Source organism: Crinia signifera, chromosome 7 (assembly GCF_055691185.1).
Source record: "Crinia signifera chromosome 7, ASM5569118v1, whole genome shotgun sequence".
Lineage (NCBI taxonomy): Eukaryota > Metazoa > Chordata > Amphibia > Anura > Myobatrachidae > Crinia > Crinia signifera.
The window spans coordinates 94,657,554-94,675,015 of record NC_139223.1 but is presented as its reverse complement, the minus strand read 5'-3'; the positions used below and the strand labels follow the sequence as shown (position 1 = coordinate 94,675,015).

General features: G+C 45.4%; 1 protein-coding gene and 1 long non-coding RNA gene across 3 annotated transcripts in view; one reads left to right on the top strand and one right to left on the bottom strand.

Annotated features, from left to right (window-relative positions):
• Positions 1-17,462, top strand: part of DNAH7 (dynein axonemal heavy chain 7) — a 918,640-nt gene that overhangs the window by 777,026 nt on the left and 124,152 nt on the right. For both annotated transcript variants that reach the window (XM_083153498.1, XM_083153497.1), the window contains 3 exons: positions 2,742-2,932; positions 3,750-3,883; positions 17,116-17,451. In XM_083153498.1, the coding sequence (XP_083009624.1) occupies positions 2,742-2,932; positions 3,750-3,883; positions 17,116-17,451 (661 nt within the window). The remainder of the gene's footprint in view (positions 1-2,741; positions 2,933-3,749; positions 3,884-17,115; positions 17,452-17,462) is intronic.
• Positions 1,824-14,217, bottom strand: LOC146020400 (uncharacterized). Its single transcript, XR_014450781.1, has 4 exons — positions 14,127-14,217; positions 4,254-4,409; positions 3,660-3,833; positions 1,824-2,086 (listed from the first exon to the last, which is right to left on the bottom strand). It is a non-coding gene; the product is annotated as an uncharacterized LOC146020400 (long non-coding RNA).

Genomic DNA, 17,462 nt, shown 5'->3' with positions numbered 1-17,462 from the left:
CCAGCCCGCAGCATAATGCTAATCCTCCCATCCCGCTGCATAACACTAACACTCCCATCCTGCAACATAACACCCATCCCACCCTCACCTCCCGCAGCATTATGCTAATCCTGACCTCCCGCAGCATTCTGCTAACCCTCTTATCCCGCAGCATAACACTAACCTTCCCATCCTGTAGCATAAAGCTGAACCTTGCCTCCCGCAGAATAGAGCTAACCCTCCCATCCTGCAACATAATACTAACCCTTACCTCCCACAGAATAGTGCTAACCCTCTCATCCCACAGCATAACCCTAACCCTCCCATCCCGCAGAATAATGTTAACACTCCCATCCCGGAGCATAACGCTAACCTTCACCTTCCACAGCATAACACTATCCCTCCCATCCTGCAGCATAACACAAACACAAACCTTCTGCAGCATAACGCTAACTCTTCCATCCCGCAGCATAACGTTAACTCTCCCATGCCGCAGCATAACGCTATCCCTCCCATCCTGCAGCTTAACGCTAACCCTCCCATGCTGCAGCATAACGCTATCCCTCCCATCCCGCATCATAACGCTAACCCTCACCTCTCACAGCATAACGCTAACCCTCCCATCCCACAGCATAACAATAACCCTTCCATCCCGCAGCATAATGCTAACACTCCCATCCCGCATTATAACACTAACCCTCCCATCCCGCAGCATAACGTTAACACTCCCATCACCGCATTATAACACTAACCCTCCCATCCTGCAGCATAACAGCACCTACCGCAGCATAATGCTAACACTCCCAATTCTGCAGCGTAACGCTAACACTCCCACCCTGCAGCATTACACTAACCGACCCATCCCACTGCATAATACTAACACTCCGATCCCGCAGCATAACACTAAAACTCCGATCCCACAGAGTTAACCCTCACTTCCCACAGCATGAGGATGACCCTTGGCTCCCGCAACATAACACTAACCCTCCCATCCCGCAGCATAACACTAACACCCATCCTGCAGCATAACAGCACCTACCGCAGCATAATGCTAACACTCCCAATTCTGCAGAGTAACGCTAACACTCCCACCCTGCAGCATTACACTAACCGACCCATCCCACTGCATAATACTAACACTCCGATCCCGCAGCATAACACTAAAACTCCGATCCCACAGAGTAACACTAACCCTCCCACCCCGCAGTATAACGCTAACCTTCCCATCCTGCAGCATAACACTAATACTCCCATCCTGCAGCATAATACTAACACTACCATCACGCAGCATAATGCTAACCCTCCCATCCTGCAGCATAATATGATTTTTATTTAGAATACATTTTCAAAAATCTCCTAAAAACTTTTTTCATGTTGTCTTAAATGGGGTCTTGTGCGTAGAATATTGAGAAGAAACATGAGTGTATTCCATTGTGGATTAAGGCAAACACATAACAAAGGCCCACATAACAAAATGTGGGAAAAAGTGAAGTGCTGTGAATACATTTCGGATGCACTATGTTTGAACACGGTTAGATACATATCCTCTTTAGTAAATGTTCTCACTGACCATATGACCTGGGAGGGCTGGGGGAGCATGAAAGACCCAAAAGGACACACAAAGTGTACCCTCGCAGGCTCACTTTGCTCGCCACTGTCACGACTTGTGCTTCAGGCTTACCTGTTCTTGACGTGGGAACCGACTGGATGGATTCACTGGCAAAGGTAAAACGTGGAGGATGTATATAGCTCTTTCTCATGAATAAATAGTGGCAGTGAAAACTACCGTGGATTATGGTAATGACGACCAGGGTTGGAACAGGACTGTTAAGTAAGTCTGCTGCAGGGTGCACCAGGGGATCTTGAATGGATGTCTGGATAATGATGTAGTTGCCACAAGTAGATGCGGAGAGCGGTCTGACTTTACCAAGGGAGGACTGGAGGACGTCGGACTTAACCAACTGACTCGGCAAAGATTCCGAACTGGAGGATGTCGGCTTCACCAACGGACTTCAGCAGGGATACCGGACTGCACCGGCGGATGACTGGAGGATGTCGGACTTCACAGAGGGACTTCAGCAGAGATACCGGACTGCACCGGAGGAGCCTGGAACCAATATAGCACTCATTGGAGAGATAGCAGGAAAGCTAGAATTCACAGCAGCTAAGAAGTTGCTCAGGCACCTGAATGCTGCAGCTGGCTCACTCTTATACCTGTCTGCTTCCTAAGGCAATTAGCCACAGCTGGGAGACTGGAGAGTGACCTCATAGGTCCACTAGGTCAGCTGACCAGGAGGCAAGATGGCGGCGCCCAGCAGGGAGCGTGTGTGGACAGGATTCCTGCGTCCCAGCAGCCCAGGAGGCCGGGACGCCATCGGGGAGCCGAGGGGGCGATCACAGCAGCGGAGTCTGAGCCGGCGCCTGAGCAGGGAGGAAGGGACCACCCACAGCGCAGCCATACAGCGCTCCGGAGCGGTAAGCGCGGCTGGCAGGGGTGACGGGAGGCAGCAGCGCTAACAGCCACCTGGTTACTAAAGGCAACCAGTGCTGGTGTGGATAGTGAATTTGATGTTCCCTTGCTGCTGCCACTGCCATTGTGGGTCACATCGTTTGCTCCATTGGTTATATAGTCCAAACTAAACTCACAGCTGGGATCTAGCTGCTACCATTTGAATAACCCCTATGTATTTTAACTTGAGCATTTTAAGTTTAATAATCAAGCTTTTATTTAATCTATGTTGTACGACTGTATTTTTTTTTAGTGTTACTGGAGAATGTTGGAGAAGAATTAGATCCTATTCTAGAGCCACTTCTACTAAAGCAGACATTTAAACAGGGTGGAAGTGTATGCATTCGGCTTGGGGATTCCACTATTGAGTATGCTCCCGATTTTCGTTTCTACATTACAACAAAATTGAGGAATCCACATTATTTACCTGAAACATCTGTCAAGGTCAGTTTAAATATGTATTTTTTAAACCTAATAAGTCAGGGTTGCCTACCCTCCCGGAATGGCCGGGAGTCTCCCGAAAATTGGGTCCCCCTCCCGGCCCCCCGGAAGGGTGGGCAGCCCTCCCGGATTCAGGGGGGACCCCCCTGTGCCCCCGATCGTGGCATTTAAATGCCGCAATCCGCAGGTCTCAGAGCAGTGGGCGGAGCTAAAATGGCAAAATCGTGTCATTTTAGCCCCGCCCCCTCCACGGACATCCACAACAGCTGCTGAAACTCTCCTCTCCGGGCTTCTCCCGGAGAGGAGAATATTAAAGTCGGCAACCCTGTAATAAGTAAATCTGTATTAACTTAGAGAAAATAATATATTGCATAAATTATTACAATATGGGATAGTGAGTGAAAGCTGGTATAATTATTTGCATCATTTGTGTGGAAATTTGTAATTAAATAGATACAGTATGTTTCTTGTACTGTTTGTATTCCATTCTAATGATATTTTCGGCAAATTAGCTATTTGGCAGAAGTTTTGTTTGTCAACCTCCACCTGGGAAAATACATTTCATTTCCTAATAATTTGTGAATGTGATTGTGCTTAAGGTTTTATTATGTACCGTCTTATTTACTGTGTATGTTTGCCTGATTCTTATCTTGCTTTAAAGTTCACATTTAAATGCTATGCTCTTTTTGAGCAAATTAGAAATACGCTATTGAAAGGTCAAACATGCTACCTTCTTTCTAAGCCGAGGTTTTATTTTGTTGCTCCGTTAAGTTGGACAAATTAGTAAATATTTGCGTTGACTGTCGTTAATATCATACAGGTCACCTTGCTGAATTTTATGATCACTCCTGAAGGGATGCAGGATCAACTCTTGGGTATTGTCGTTGCTCGAGAGAGACCAGACCTTGAGGAAGAAAAGCAAGCACTGATTCTACAGGGAGCAGAAAACAAAAGGTTGAATGACTAATACATTATACTTTGCCATATATCATGAGCATTATACCAATATATAAAGTATATCAAAGGGAATATTGGGATAAACCAAACAGAATTTTCAGAGACGAACAAAAGCTGCACTGTTCTACTTCTGAAAATCAACATAAAGCATTCAACATGCAGCATATTATGATAACTTACATTGCAATTATATATGCAAATTGCTGACTTTGTATGGAACTGCAGTTTACCATTTCTTAATTTTAGGACTAATACCTAACTAGGTGGCCGGAAATACAGTACATCTAGGAATTGAGACACTACTTACTTGTCTCATTTCACTCCAGCAACCATTTAATCAATTGTAAACATGGGGCTCAATTCAGACCTGATTGCTGCTGTGCGAATCTGCACTGCGGAGATCATCGATAAACTTTGCATGTGTAGGGCCCATAGCACGCATGTGCGATGCCTTCTAGCGAAGAACTGTTGCATCTCCTTTCCTTCTCTAGCCGTTTGCAAGGTGATTGAGAGGAGGCGGCATCTGTGGGTGGTAACCGGCCATTACATGGGCATGCTTAGAAAATTGCAGGCATGCCAGAAATAACGCTAGGTGTGCCTTGAAAAAATGCAGGCATGCCAGAAATAAAAAGAATGCAATCGGGCGCGATCACTTTTAATTAATCCACTACCCAGTGTATATATATATATATATATATATATATATATATATATATATATATATATATATATATATATATATATATATATACAACCAATAATCTGAAGAGCGCTCAGTCATTGATTTGTAGTGAGTGGTCAATCTTGTAGATATTCCTTAGTGTATCGCAGCCTTTCCTCCACGATAGAGGCTATCTCCAACCTCAAAGAATTAGGTACATGCGAAAAAAGGAATGGGAGGAGGCGCGCCAGTGAGTATAAAATATAACAATTTTTACTGAATCATAAAAGCTCACGTACACATAGGTTTAGATAAAACAGCATAATCGTCACCAGCGTCCAAAGGATTTCGGTATCACCGGTTTCTCCAGAGTCGGTGTCAGAAGCTTTGTAATGCAGCGTGGATGTCTGCTTGGCTTCACCGCAGGATCAGACCACCGGTTCACGTACGACAGGAACACCCTATATATATATATATATATATATATATATATATGAATATATCCCCTTCCCGACATTTGACGTACATTTACGTCATGGTCGGGATGTACTTCCCGACACATGACGTAAATGTACGTCATGACTTCAAAGTGTCACCGCGTCTAGAGACGCGGTGACAGAGGGACGATGTCTGCTGTCCCTGACAGCAGACATCTTCCCTCATTGCCCAGGGGGGGGCAGCGATGCCCCCCGCCATGGGCGATCGCTGCGATTGGCTGTTCAAACGTGAACAGCCAAAAGCAGCGTTTACTGTGTGATGTGTAAAATTTAGACTCTGCTGCCCCCTAGTGTCCAAAAAAAATAAAAGAAAGTTGAAATAATGATGTAATAATAAAGTTTAGATATGGTCTATGTTAGTTATTAACTATTTTGAGTGGTATGATTATTTGTCTCACAAGCAGAAAATTTTACATTTTGCAAATAGCAAAATGTTCAATTTTTTTACGACATTTTGGTATTTTTCACAAAAAAAAAAAACTGTATCGACCAAAATTTACCACTAATTTAAAGTACAATGTGTCACGAGAAAACAATCTCAAAATCACTGGGATAAGTAAAAGCAAAAAAAAGTTATCCCCACTTAAGTGATACATGTCAGATTTGAAAAAAAGGGCTCTGTCAGGAAGGCAAAAACATGCTGCGTCGGTAAGGGGTTAAATACACTTAAGATGATCAATTAAGATTTTGGCCGCTCCCAGAGACAATTCTGGAAATTGTCAATGAAGACAGAAGAATAAATGATCTAAATTAATAATTATAACAATGATTTAAATTGATGAAAGATGTTAGAGAGCGCCACACAATTTTGAAAAATGAATGCAATTTATAATAAAAATACACATAAAAATAGAAATAAAAAACAATACACAATTAAAAATAAGTAATCTATCTCATTGGAAATACACAATTGTACTAATATATGAAACTCACAATATATCAAAATATCACAATAAATGACCAAAAATATGAGTAGTAATGTCCGGCTCCAAATCACTCAATTGCAAGGATATATATTGGGATTTCAAATTTTCCTAAACACACAACCCTGTGCGCACTAGGGTGTGTATAAAGATTGAAAGAAGTAGTCCTCCAAATTTCCTTTGAAAGGTAAGTATGTGGCAGATTTTACGGTGCCAAAAAAAAACCTTTTTTCCTTGACTTAAAAAAATATCAAGGCACCCTGAGAGTTAAATAGGTGTCTAATCACCTTGGGGGATAGACTGCACAATAAATTGGCCGCAATGTTTCTTTATGTTTACGTGTGAAATGTAGATAATGCCTTTATGCCGCAGGTGGAAGGTTTCAGTAGGTGGACTCGCTACGACCCGCTCTGGCTCTAGCTGTATGTGGCGAGCCTCCGCTGTGGGTGATGCGGGGAGCAAGCCTCACTGACCTGTTGTTGTTTGTGACAGGACCTTCTTCTCCGGTTTTAACGGCTTGCAAATGCTTTAGGTAGAAGGCGGCTGTGCGTTGCAGGAAATGGTTTATCCGTGCAGACGTTCCCAGGGATGCCAGAATATGATGAGTGAGGGCTCAGGTTAAATGTAGGTCACAGTGTGACAGTCATGACACGTTTCTCCGCAACCGATAACGGCGGTTCCTTCTGAAGAAACCGCCGTTATCGGTTGCGGAGAAACGCGTCATGAAATACACCCATATACCTTTGCCCTGCTAAATTAAAATTATCTAATTTAAAATAGGAAGGAAACATGGTGTGAGAAATGTAAACACCTTAAATCTCTGGTGCAGGATTTTTTTCACACTAATAAATTGTGCGATGTATAATTACTAGAGACTTATAGCATGTTTTGCACTAAACTTTTTTATATTAATATCCACAATGTGTTAGGACTCTGGGGAGTCCCCATGTGCAAATACAGAAGAAGGAGACTGACCACGCACAACACCTGACTCTGTTGTCTCTCCCAGTGGTCAATTGATGCATGCAGCGCTAGACTTCACCTATAGAAGGCGCGTCCGAAGGAGCGAGTTAGGCCGACTCCAACCCTGATGCCCCCAGGTCTTATGTAGGACAATGCATCAACCGAAACTGAGAGATGGACAAAAGGATTACTGACTAAAACCCATGAAAACAAACAAACATACAGTGATACATTTTATAATAGTGGTCAGAAACACCAGGGAGTTGAGTGGATGAATATGGGAGCCAGAGCCGGCCCTAGGCATAGGCAGACTAGGCAAATGCCTAGGGCATCTGGAATGCCTAAGGGCGCATACCAAGCTTAGCCTAGGGCTGGCAGAAGTTTGAGGGAACAGGAGGGATGGCTGGATGGCTACCGCCGTGACCGGACAGCTCAGTCAGCATGGAGTGAGAAGAAGCAGCCTGCCAGGCAGGTGGCTGTCCCCAGCACCAACAGGACCCGGCACCAACAACGCCCGCCCCGCACATGGGGGACATGCCCCCCCCCTGCATGGTGATCGGGCAGCTCAGCGAGAAGCAGGCCAGTCAGCTGCGCCCGGCACCAACAGCCCCCGCCCCGCACACCGGGGCATGCCCCACCTGCCCCACTCAGTCACCGTTGCACGCTGGGGATGACAGACACCATTTGCCAAGTAAGTGTAGTTACCCTCCCACTGTTACCCCATCTAACCCTCCCTTCCCGGAGCCTAATCCTTCCCGCTAGTGGAATAATCCCTATAACTTGCCACCTAAACTCCTCTCCCCCGCATCTTAACCCCCCTTCAAAGTACAAAAAGCCTCCCCACAGCCTAACCCTAACATCCCCCCACCCCTAAGGTGCTGAGGTATATTATGTACCTGGGACACTTCAAAGTGACATAACGTATCTTAGGGCTTAATTTTGAGTCAAACGCAGAAGCACCGTATATTGCCAGCCACCTGCTAATGCCACTACTCTCCTTCCCTAGTGTCTATCCATGTGATTAAATGTACATGGACTCAGAGGACCCCTTTTAGCTCCGGTGTACCATTTTTTACCATAGTGCTTTTTCAGAGGTGCAATTGGTGGCGGTGCTAGGGGACACCAGCCAAAATCTTGCCTAGGGCATCAAATTGGTTAGGGCCAGCTCTGATGGAATGCAACAATGCAAGAAGATGTTATGCAAATAAGTAATTCCTCACACCCACACTTGTAATTACAGAGACACAGCAGGATGTAAACACAGTATGTCCTGGCTAATGGCATAAATGCAACAATGCATGAAGATGTTAATAATAAACAATATATAACCTGTGTGGATGGCAAAACCACCTAATAAGAGAGGACAAATACTCCACACAGGTAAACTCTAAAGGTTCCCATACACTAGTAAGATTTATCTTCAGATCTGGCTGGTTGGAACAAAAACATGGTTATGGATGAGTGACAGTTTGTCAGTTTTCCAGCATTTCCAAGCAAATGGTCAACTGTCATTTGCTCTCATCCATAACCATGTTTTTGTTCCAACTAGACAGATCTGCAGATAAATCTGCATGTGTATGGTCACCTTAACAGGAATCAGCTGAAATACTGAAGGTGAAAAAACCAGAACTTATCTCTGTCAGACAGGGTCTGTGTTCATACAGGGACTCTCAGACTGCAGCAATGGTTTCCTGACACAGGAAATACTCAGGACTATAATAGGACTCTGACAAGATTTTAACCAGACTCAGACAAGGCCAGTGGTGCAAGTAGAAAAAATGTATTAGCGGTACTCCGAAAAACGGGCTTGCTTAGGGGCGTGGTCATATGACACGAGGGGAGTGGCTACATGACAAAACTTTAGAACACAATGACATTTCTGTTTGGGCTTGTGCATTGCATCCTGAACACAAAATTTAGGGGCCAGGATCAAAGTTTAGGAGCCACACAAACCATAAATAGGGTTATTACATGCCAAAGGCGCACGGCAAAAATCTACACAGTACTGCCTGTTACATGTCACACACCCAATGCATATTACCCATGCCATAATGCTCATTGCACATTATGCCACACATCATAATGCCCATTACACATGCCACACACCGTAATACCTATTACAAAAAATACCACACACCGTAATGCCCATTACATGTTATATACCAAACACCATTATGCCACGCACTGTAATGCCCATTACATATAAAAACACACACTGTAATGCTCACTACATAATATGCCACATAAGTGCTCGTTGCTTTGGGTTTCATGCTCAATGCCAGGGGTTTCAATGTTTCATGCTTACACCCCTGCATATTACCCATGTCATAACGCGACACCACCATACTTGCATCACTGTCTAAAGGGTCTGGAATTCTATGGGACTGTTTTAAATGGAGACAGATATATCTGAAAAATGCTATGTGCAGTATATATAACAAAAACACCCCAATCTTCTTTCAGTTTCCCCGACCTGGGACTTTATAATTGCCTCAGACACGTGTTTTCCATCCGCCGCAGTGGAAAAGCAAGTGCGCATGAGCCAATCATTCACAGTGCGCTCTAAGCCTCGCCAAGGCCTATGATTGGCAGCTGAGAATGAATGGGAAGCCACGCCCCTTTCCCCCCTCCAGATAGCAGACCGGCATTTCTAGGATTCTATTGTAATCTCCACACCACGTGACCGTCCGCGGAGGCCAACGCCACCATTTTCGTTTTGTCATCTCTTAGACAATTCCCCTAAAGATGTTCTCAATATCAGCTCTAATAAAAACAACCCCACTATACACAAAAGTCTAATGACTGAAAACTGACATGTAGTTGGTGACTGAATGCGCATACTATTGGCAATACACAATCACCAAGTATTATTCTGTTCCAAATCCAAGAGATTACTTCATAAAACGTTTTTAGAAAAAGCATAACATTGGGGCAAGTGTAGAAAACCCTGGCATAATGAACACCAGTCTCCCAATAATCCAGAAGTATGTCAGCCAATCCAATCCTGCATTAAGTTAACACTATTCTATATGAAGGCCATGCTGGTGCTCGTAGTGCCTAGAACGTTCAGTTCCCTATGTGTGGTTATAAATCATTTACTCTCACCACCTCAGTTCCCCTTCATGACATTAGTTCTTGGCAGCCATAGTGTAAAATGTTACCTTGATATGTAGTAGACAATCCGGGATGGCCTGTCAGAATGGCCTGGCTCTCCGCCGCTGCCACATTGCCGTTACTGCTGACCTTCCCTCCCAGGGGGACCATGCTGCTGTTGCAGGGCCATGGAATGTGTGGGGCATTCCGTGTTGGTCCAGTCAGAAGAAGCACGCAAATCAGCCAGCACCAGTGAGCGGCAACAAGACGCGGAGAGCTCTCACTGTACATTTGTAGGTTCGTGCTGCCTGAGATCCACGCAGCGTGAACCTGCACATGCGCAGGAAGCGCTTTCCAAGTCCTATGTTATGGTGGTATGGGGTACCGGCACTAAATGTTTTAGTGGTACGCCGTATCACCCCATACCGCCACACTTGCATCACTGATTAGGACATTGTATGAGCATAACACAGCACCTTACTTCCCAAAACATCCACAGCCTCTGAGAAACACTACCTACATACATACGTACATACATACATGCATGCATACTTACATACATACATACACATACTTATGCAATCAGGTGCCCCCACCCCACATGCCGACCCCAGGTGCCCCCTGCCGCAAGGCCACTGTGATAGGTAAATAACAAGTGCCCCGGAAACACCATAACTCCCCCACAGTCTCTCACCAGTCTCAGTGACTTCTCCTGCCTCTTATTCCCAGCTATCCAGCTTTGATCATCTGGCGAACCAGCCCTGACAGCCAGCCTCCGCCGTCATCTTGCTCCGGTAACGTGACGACATCACTGGTGGGCGGGGCAGTGAGAAGGCGGCTGCTGGTAAGCTCTGAGGCTGAGGAGTGACGGTGGCAGGAGTGTGAGGCGAGCTTGGGCTGCCCGGGCTGCCGCTGTACCTAGGCTTGATGTCACTGCGCAAACCTGCACATGCGCAGTGACATGCTTGCCGGGATTTTGTTATGGCGTAACGGGGTACCGGCGCAATATGTTATAGCAGTATGCCATACCACCCCGTACCGCCACACTTTCACAGGACGCTGGAAACAAGGTGCTGGGACCGGAACCACTCTGGAGCAGGAATCCTGACAAACAGAACTCCACTAAGAACTATAACCGGGCGGTTCTCACAGTTAAGTATATCCAAGGGAGGAAAGAGAGAAAAGAGAACTCTGGGTGGGGGCACCCTTATATCACAGGTGTTAGGTGTAAATACAGTGTTTCAAATATAGCTTTTAATAGATATGCACTAAAGGTAGAAAACATTATGGTCACTGCAGCCCTTAGTATGTAAATACAGCTATCCACACACAGGGCCGTTTCTAGACAGTTTAGCTCCCAGGGCAAAGAAATAAAAATGCGCCCCCCCCCCCAATATATAACACAAATAGTGTGTGTGTTTTATTTGTCGAAAGGGGCATGGCTTAATATAAGGGGTTTGGTCTAGCAGGACAACAATTACCTTACATCTCACTTTTGCGACCTGCATGACCAGACATTGGTTACCGCAGGAATTGTCATTGTCCTCCCGCACTTAAGTTGGCCAGCTGAAGGCCACACAGTGACCTAGTACACCTCACAGATCAAGGCCAATGACAGCCTACTTAAATCATTATACACTATTTATCCGTGATTCCAATAACACATTACGTAGCACACTGTGATGACAATTACACCTTATGTCGCACACCATGATGACAATTACACATTATGTCGCACACCGTGATGACAATTACACATTATGTCGCACATCATGATGCCCATTAGACCCCACACTGTGATGCCCATTACACTCCACACTGTGATGGCAAGTACGCAATACTCCCCACACCGTAACGCCTATTACACATTCGGTACTTGTGTAATATCTGGGCGCCCGATTTTTTCATTGTATTGCTTTGCATCGCATCGCATGCAATATAGTGGCATACAATTCATGCGATGCGATTTTTCATTGTAAAGACCCGATTTTTAATTGTATAGTCACCCATGGGTGATTTCATACCCCCACTATCCAACTATGCATGGAGTTGATCTTATATAGTGTGGCGAGCGCAGCAAACCACCGAGCCGGAAGCGTGGCGAGTGCAGCGAGCCCCGCGAGGGGACACAGAATACATGTAAAGTAATCTGCGTCCGCTCGCCACACTACAGTATATAAAATCAACTCCATGCTTAGTTGGATAGTGGGGGTATGAAATCACCCATGGGTGGCTATACAATAAAAAAATCGGGTCTTTACAATGAAAAATCGCATCGCATGCGATGAAGAAAATTGGCCGCCCAGATAATACATAAGTACCACACATTCTGCCCCACGCACCGCTGCCGCCGTTTACTAATATGCCCCCACAGTGCCAGATATGCCCCCACAGTGCCATATATATATGCCCCCACAGTGGCAGATACACACCCACATTGCCACACATATGCCCCCACAGTGACAGCTATGCACCCACAGTGCCACACATATGCCCCCACAGTGCCAAATATGCCCCCACAGAGCCACAGATACGCCCCCCACAGTGCCATACATATATGCCCCCACAGTGCCATACATATATGCCCCCACAGTACCACACATATATGCCCCCACAGGACCACACATATATGCCCCCACAGTGACAAATATTCCCCCAGTGCCACAGATATGCCCCCACAGTGCCAAACATATATGATCCCACAGTGGCAGATTTGCCCTCACAGTGCCACACATATGCCCCCACAGTGACAGCTATGCCCCCACAGTGCCAAATATGCCCCCACAGTGCCATACATTATACATATATGCACCCACAGTGCCAAATATGCCCCCACAGTGCCAGAGATATGCCCCCACAATGCCATACATATATGCCCCCACAGTGGCATGCCCCCACAGTGCCACACATATATGCCCCCACAACTCACTGTCTGTGTCTTGGCTGTTGCTGCTGCGCTGCTGCTGCGTTGCTGCTGCTGCTGCTTTCCTGGGGACTCGGAGGGGAGGGGAGCGGAGCGCACATGATCATGCACCTCGCCTTCACAGTGTTTTCCTGAGCCGTCAGCCATTCATAGGCTCGCGGGCTGGCTCCTGATTGGCTGCCGCCCGCGAGCTCTGATTGGCTGACAGCCAAGGGAGCGAGGGGAAGGAGAGACGCGATGCGCTCCCCTCCCCTCCCCTGGGAAATTAAAAAGCTGTGGCGCCGCGGACGGGGAGAGGGGGCAAAGGCGGCGCTGGGGGTAACTGCCAGGCGCCCCGGCTGTTTAACAGAGGCTGACAAGCCGTGCGGCGCCCCGGGCTGCTGCACGGCTTGTCCGCCTCTAAAAACGGCCCTGTCCACACACTTTCCCTCTTCTTATTTGAATTACAGTAGCTATTAGCACTCCTCACCTAATTTATCACAACTACATTACTATGACCTATAATTAGGATAAATAACTATATCCTTCATAACCATTTTACTCTTTTTAAGATATTTCGAACATCAAAGGAATGGTTGTGTCATAAAATGACATACAAACCAAGCCATCTTTTCTAATATATATCATGTATGGAAACGAGACTATGAACACTCAGAAAGAATCCTTCCAAGTATAACTATTCACAAACTCTTACAACAACTTTTTATAACTTTTTATGATAATTTTTTTTTCAGAAAAATCTATTTATAGCTCTTTGTCCTCCAATGTGAAAAAATATAATAGATGTCAAAACTTTCGGGACTTGAATCATGAAAACACAAAATCAAGAAACAAAAAAACATCAATTCCACCTTTTTTGTCTTTATATATAATTATTTCAAGAAAACCTATACACATATATTTTACCCACTAGTTTTTAAATATTCCTTGGCCACCTGCTATTTCTTGCAATCAGCATATAATATATAGACCTCATAATAGCGGTAAAAATAACCTCTCTCTCCACCACATCTCTCTCCACCTGGAAAGGTCAACTAACAATTATGGGTGTAACACTTCCTTATATACTACAATCAGGAGACATTTGTTGAACACAATAGGGAATATCCACATCAGGTATGAGGAGCCAGCGGGTTAATACCAATCCAACAAAATATCTGGCCAACTACTTGTCCCTTACCTTCCCTTACAATGTGTAGTCCCCCACGGCTATAATAACAAGACATGAGGCTAATTACAATCTAATTGAACATCTGAATCACGTAACTTCTCGACTGAAAATTACTACTGGGGGCACTGACATAATCCAAACTATGAGAATTTCACTGATAGGTTAACCAAACCGAGCCTCTCATTCATGACAGGTCCGCAATACAAGTCTATGATAGGTCTCTGATAACATCAATTATGCTGTAAGACAGGTGATAGGCTGAATGAATGAATAAACATTCATACCCTCACTCACGGCCACACCTCACTGTGAACAAGCGCTGCGAAACGTACATCAGGAAAGGAAGCAGGGTCACCTGGTGCACACAGGTGTCCGGCATCTCTCAGGCAGGGACAGATGCAGGGGCCAGCACAGCACTAGACGGCGAGGGACGGCAGCCCAGTCCAGCGCGGCTGACTTCATTTCAAGCCAGCGCAGGTCTAAGGTAACCACTGGACGTGTCCAGTGGATGTTATCCATTTAAAATATTATTTTTTTTGTGAGCATTATATTCCCCGCATAGCCGCATGATCTGCTCTTATTACTGGCTATAATATCTCTATGGGTACTCTTTACCTAGAACGGCGCCCGTCGCGGGCATCGCGGGTACATTTATGTATGGCCGCGACGCGACCGACGCGATGCCCGCGATTTCCCATTGAAACCAATGTTAAACTTTGAAATCGTGTCGGTCGCGTCGCGGCCGTCCATAAATGTACCCGCGATGCCCGCGACGCGATGCTCCCGATTTCCCATAGGAATCAATGTTAAAAGGCGCGATGGACCCGATTTTACTGTTAAATGGCTCAATCCACACGATTTGGCCATAGGAATCAATGTTAAATGGGCCACAGAGCCCATTAACCCTTAAATGTCCCCCCAAATTTTTAACGCCACCCCACGATCCACGCCAACCCGAAGCGTGGCGAGCGCAGCGAGCCCGCGAGGGGCGGCGGTACGCGTCCTCCGACCTTTTCATGCCCTACTATCCACTAGGGCATGGTGTGAGAATATAATAGTGTGGCGAGCGCAGCGAGCCACCGAGCCCGAAGCGTGGCGAGCGGACGCGGATACCTTCACAGGTAGACGCGTCCCCTCGCGGGCTTCACAGGTGTCCGTGGCGAGGTGGACACCTGTGAAGCCCGCGAGGGGACGCGTCTACCTGTGAAGGTATCCGCGTCCCCTCGCGGGGCTCGCTGCGCTCGCCACGCTTATATTCTCACACCACGCCCTAGTGGATAGTAGGGCATGAAAAGGTCGGAGGACGCGTACCGCCGCCCCTCGCGGGCTCGCTGCGCTCGCCACGCTTCGGGTTGGCGTGGATCGTGGGGTGGCGTTAAACATTTGGGGGGACATTTAAGGGTTAATTTGGCCTATTTGGCCCCAAATCGGGTCCATTGAGGCATTTAACAGTAAAATCGCGGTCAATCAGCCGTTTTAACATTGTTCCCTATGGGAAGATCGCGGTCATCCCGATTTACCCGCGATGCCCGCGATGACCGCGATCACTGCGATTTTTACCCACGACGCCCGCGATTTCAATCGCTGGCGCCGTTCTAGGTAAAGAGTACCTCTCTATGCACACGTGATAAAGCCGTATTCTCAATCTGGTACTCCTGTCCATTCTCCTGGGAACGTATGGCAATTTATGTAAAAGATCCCATGATTTAAATCCTTCTCATTAAGAAACACCAATATTGGTCGACATCAGAGGACATATGAGGATCACGTTACACCTTACTCCCAGTACCCCAGGAGAGCCTGTTAGGCAAAATAGCCTTTGATATTACCCCATATATTTTTGGAGCAAGCTTATTTTTATTGTGGGTTTTCTACCTTTAGTGCATATCTATTAAAAGCTATATTTTAAACACTATATTTACACTTAACACCTGTGATATAAGGGTGCCCCCACCCAGAGTTCTCTTTTCTCTCTTTCTTCCCTTGGATATACCTAACTATATCATTTAAAGGGGTGCACCACTGACTGTCCGACAAAAAGGTACCTTTAGCACACTCCAGCCAAGGCACACATAGGACTCCCATACCCCATATAAGGGATTAGTCAGTTTTTTTTCACAGGCAAATCAATTTCATATTTCATCCGAAACAAACCAGTGCAGTTTACTCCCTCAAAATTCCTTTCCCCATATTTTCCCTTAGAAGACAACTAAGGATTCCTAAATACCCAGAGGCCTAGCAGGCAGCCACACCCAAGACCAAGGTGTGCATGAAATCCAGGCAAGATGGATAAGCAAAACCCGGAGTACTGATCAAGGGGAAACATATAAACTACAAACAGAATATGAATAACCTGCAGAGTACACCGACCCACTGGAGGCGGATCGTAACAGAATGCTTGTTATTAATGCTGGAAATGCAAATAACCCATGATATTTTAAAGAATACATTTACCAAATACTTGAAATACAGATTAGGGTGGTATACCCTAAGCTAAACCTTCACCCCCCCCCCCCCCCACCACCACCACCACCACAACCATTCAACCACCGCTAACTCTTGATTGCTCAGTACACAGAATGCTGCCTTTCGAACACAACATCAGGTTGGCAGAAGAGTGTGGCAGAATGTGCAGTAGCTGAAAAACACAGCCAAAATTAACAAGTAGGTACTTGGTCTACCGTCTCTTCAAACTGGTCATACATTTATGAGAGGAATGATCATTTAAGACTTGTTCTGGATATAAAAGCCATAGTGCTCAACTTTCCAAAGATCAAAATTGTTGGGAAAAATTCAAGCTCAAACACTATTTGGAATAATGAAATCATCTATTGAGGTTTGATGAGGTTACACTCTAAATAATATATATATGTTAATCTAAAATATTATAGAAGTATTATATTGCATAAGTATTTGGCATTTGAACGTCTCCATTTTAAATTTGTTCTATCCTAATACTAAAGTTCTGTTTTAAATGCTTTCTTTTTTATTTTTCCAGGCAGCTAAAAGAAATTGAAGATAAGATTCTAGAAGTACTTTCATCTTCAGAAGGAAACATATTAGAAGATGAAACTGCCATTAAAATATTGTCCTCCTCTAAGGCTCTGGCAAATGAAATCTCTGAGAAGCAAACTGTGGCCGAAGCAACAGAAAAGATGATTGATGCAACGCGGATGGGCTACCGTCCAATCTCCATTCATTCTTCTATTCTGTTTTTTTCCATTGCTGATTTAGACAATATTGAGCCAATGTACCAGTACTCTCTTACATGGTTTATTAATCTTTTTGTCATGTCAATAGACAACTCAGAGAAATCAGAACACTTACAGACAAGGTAGGATTTTT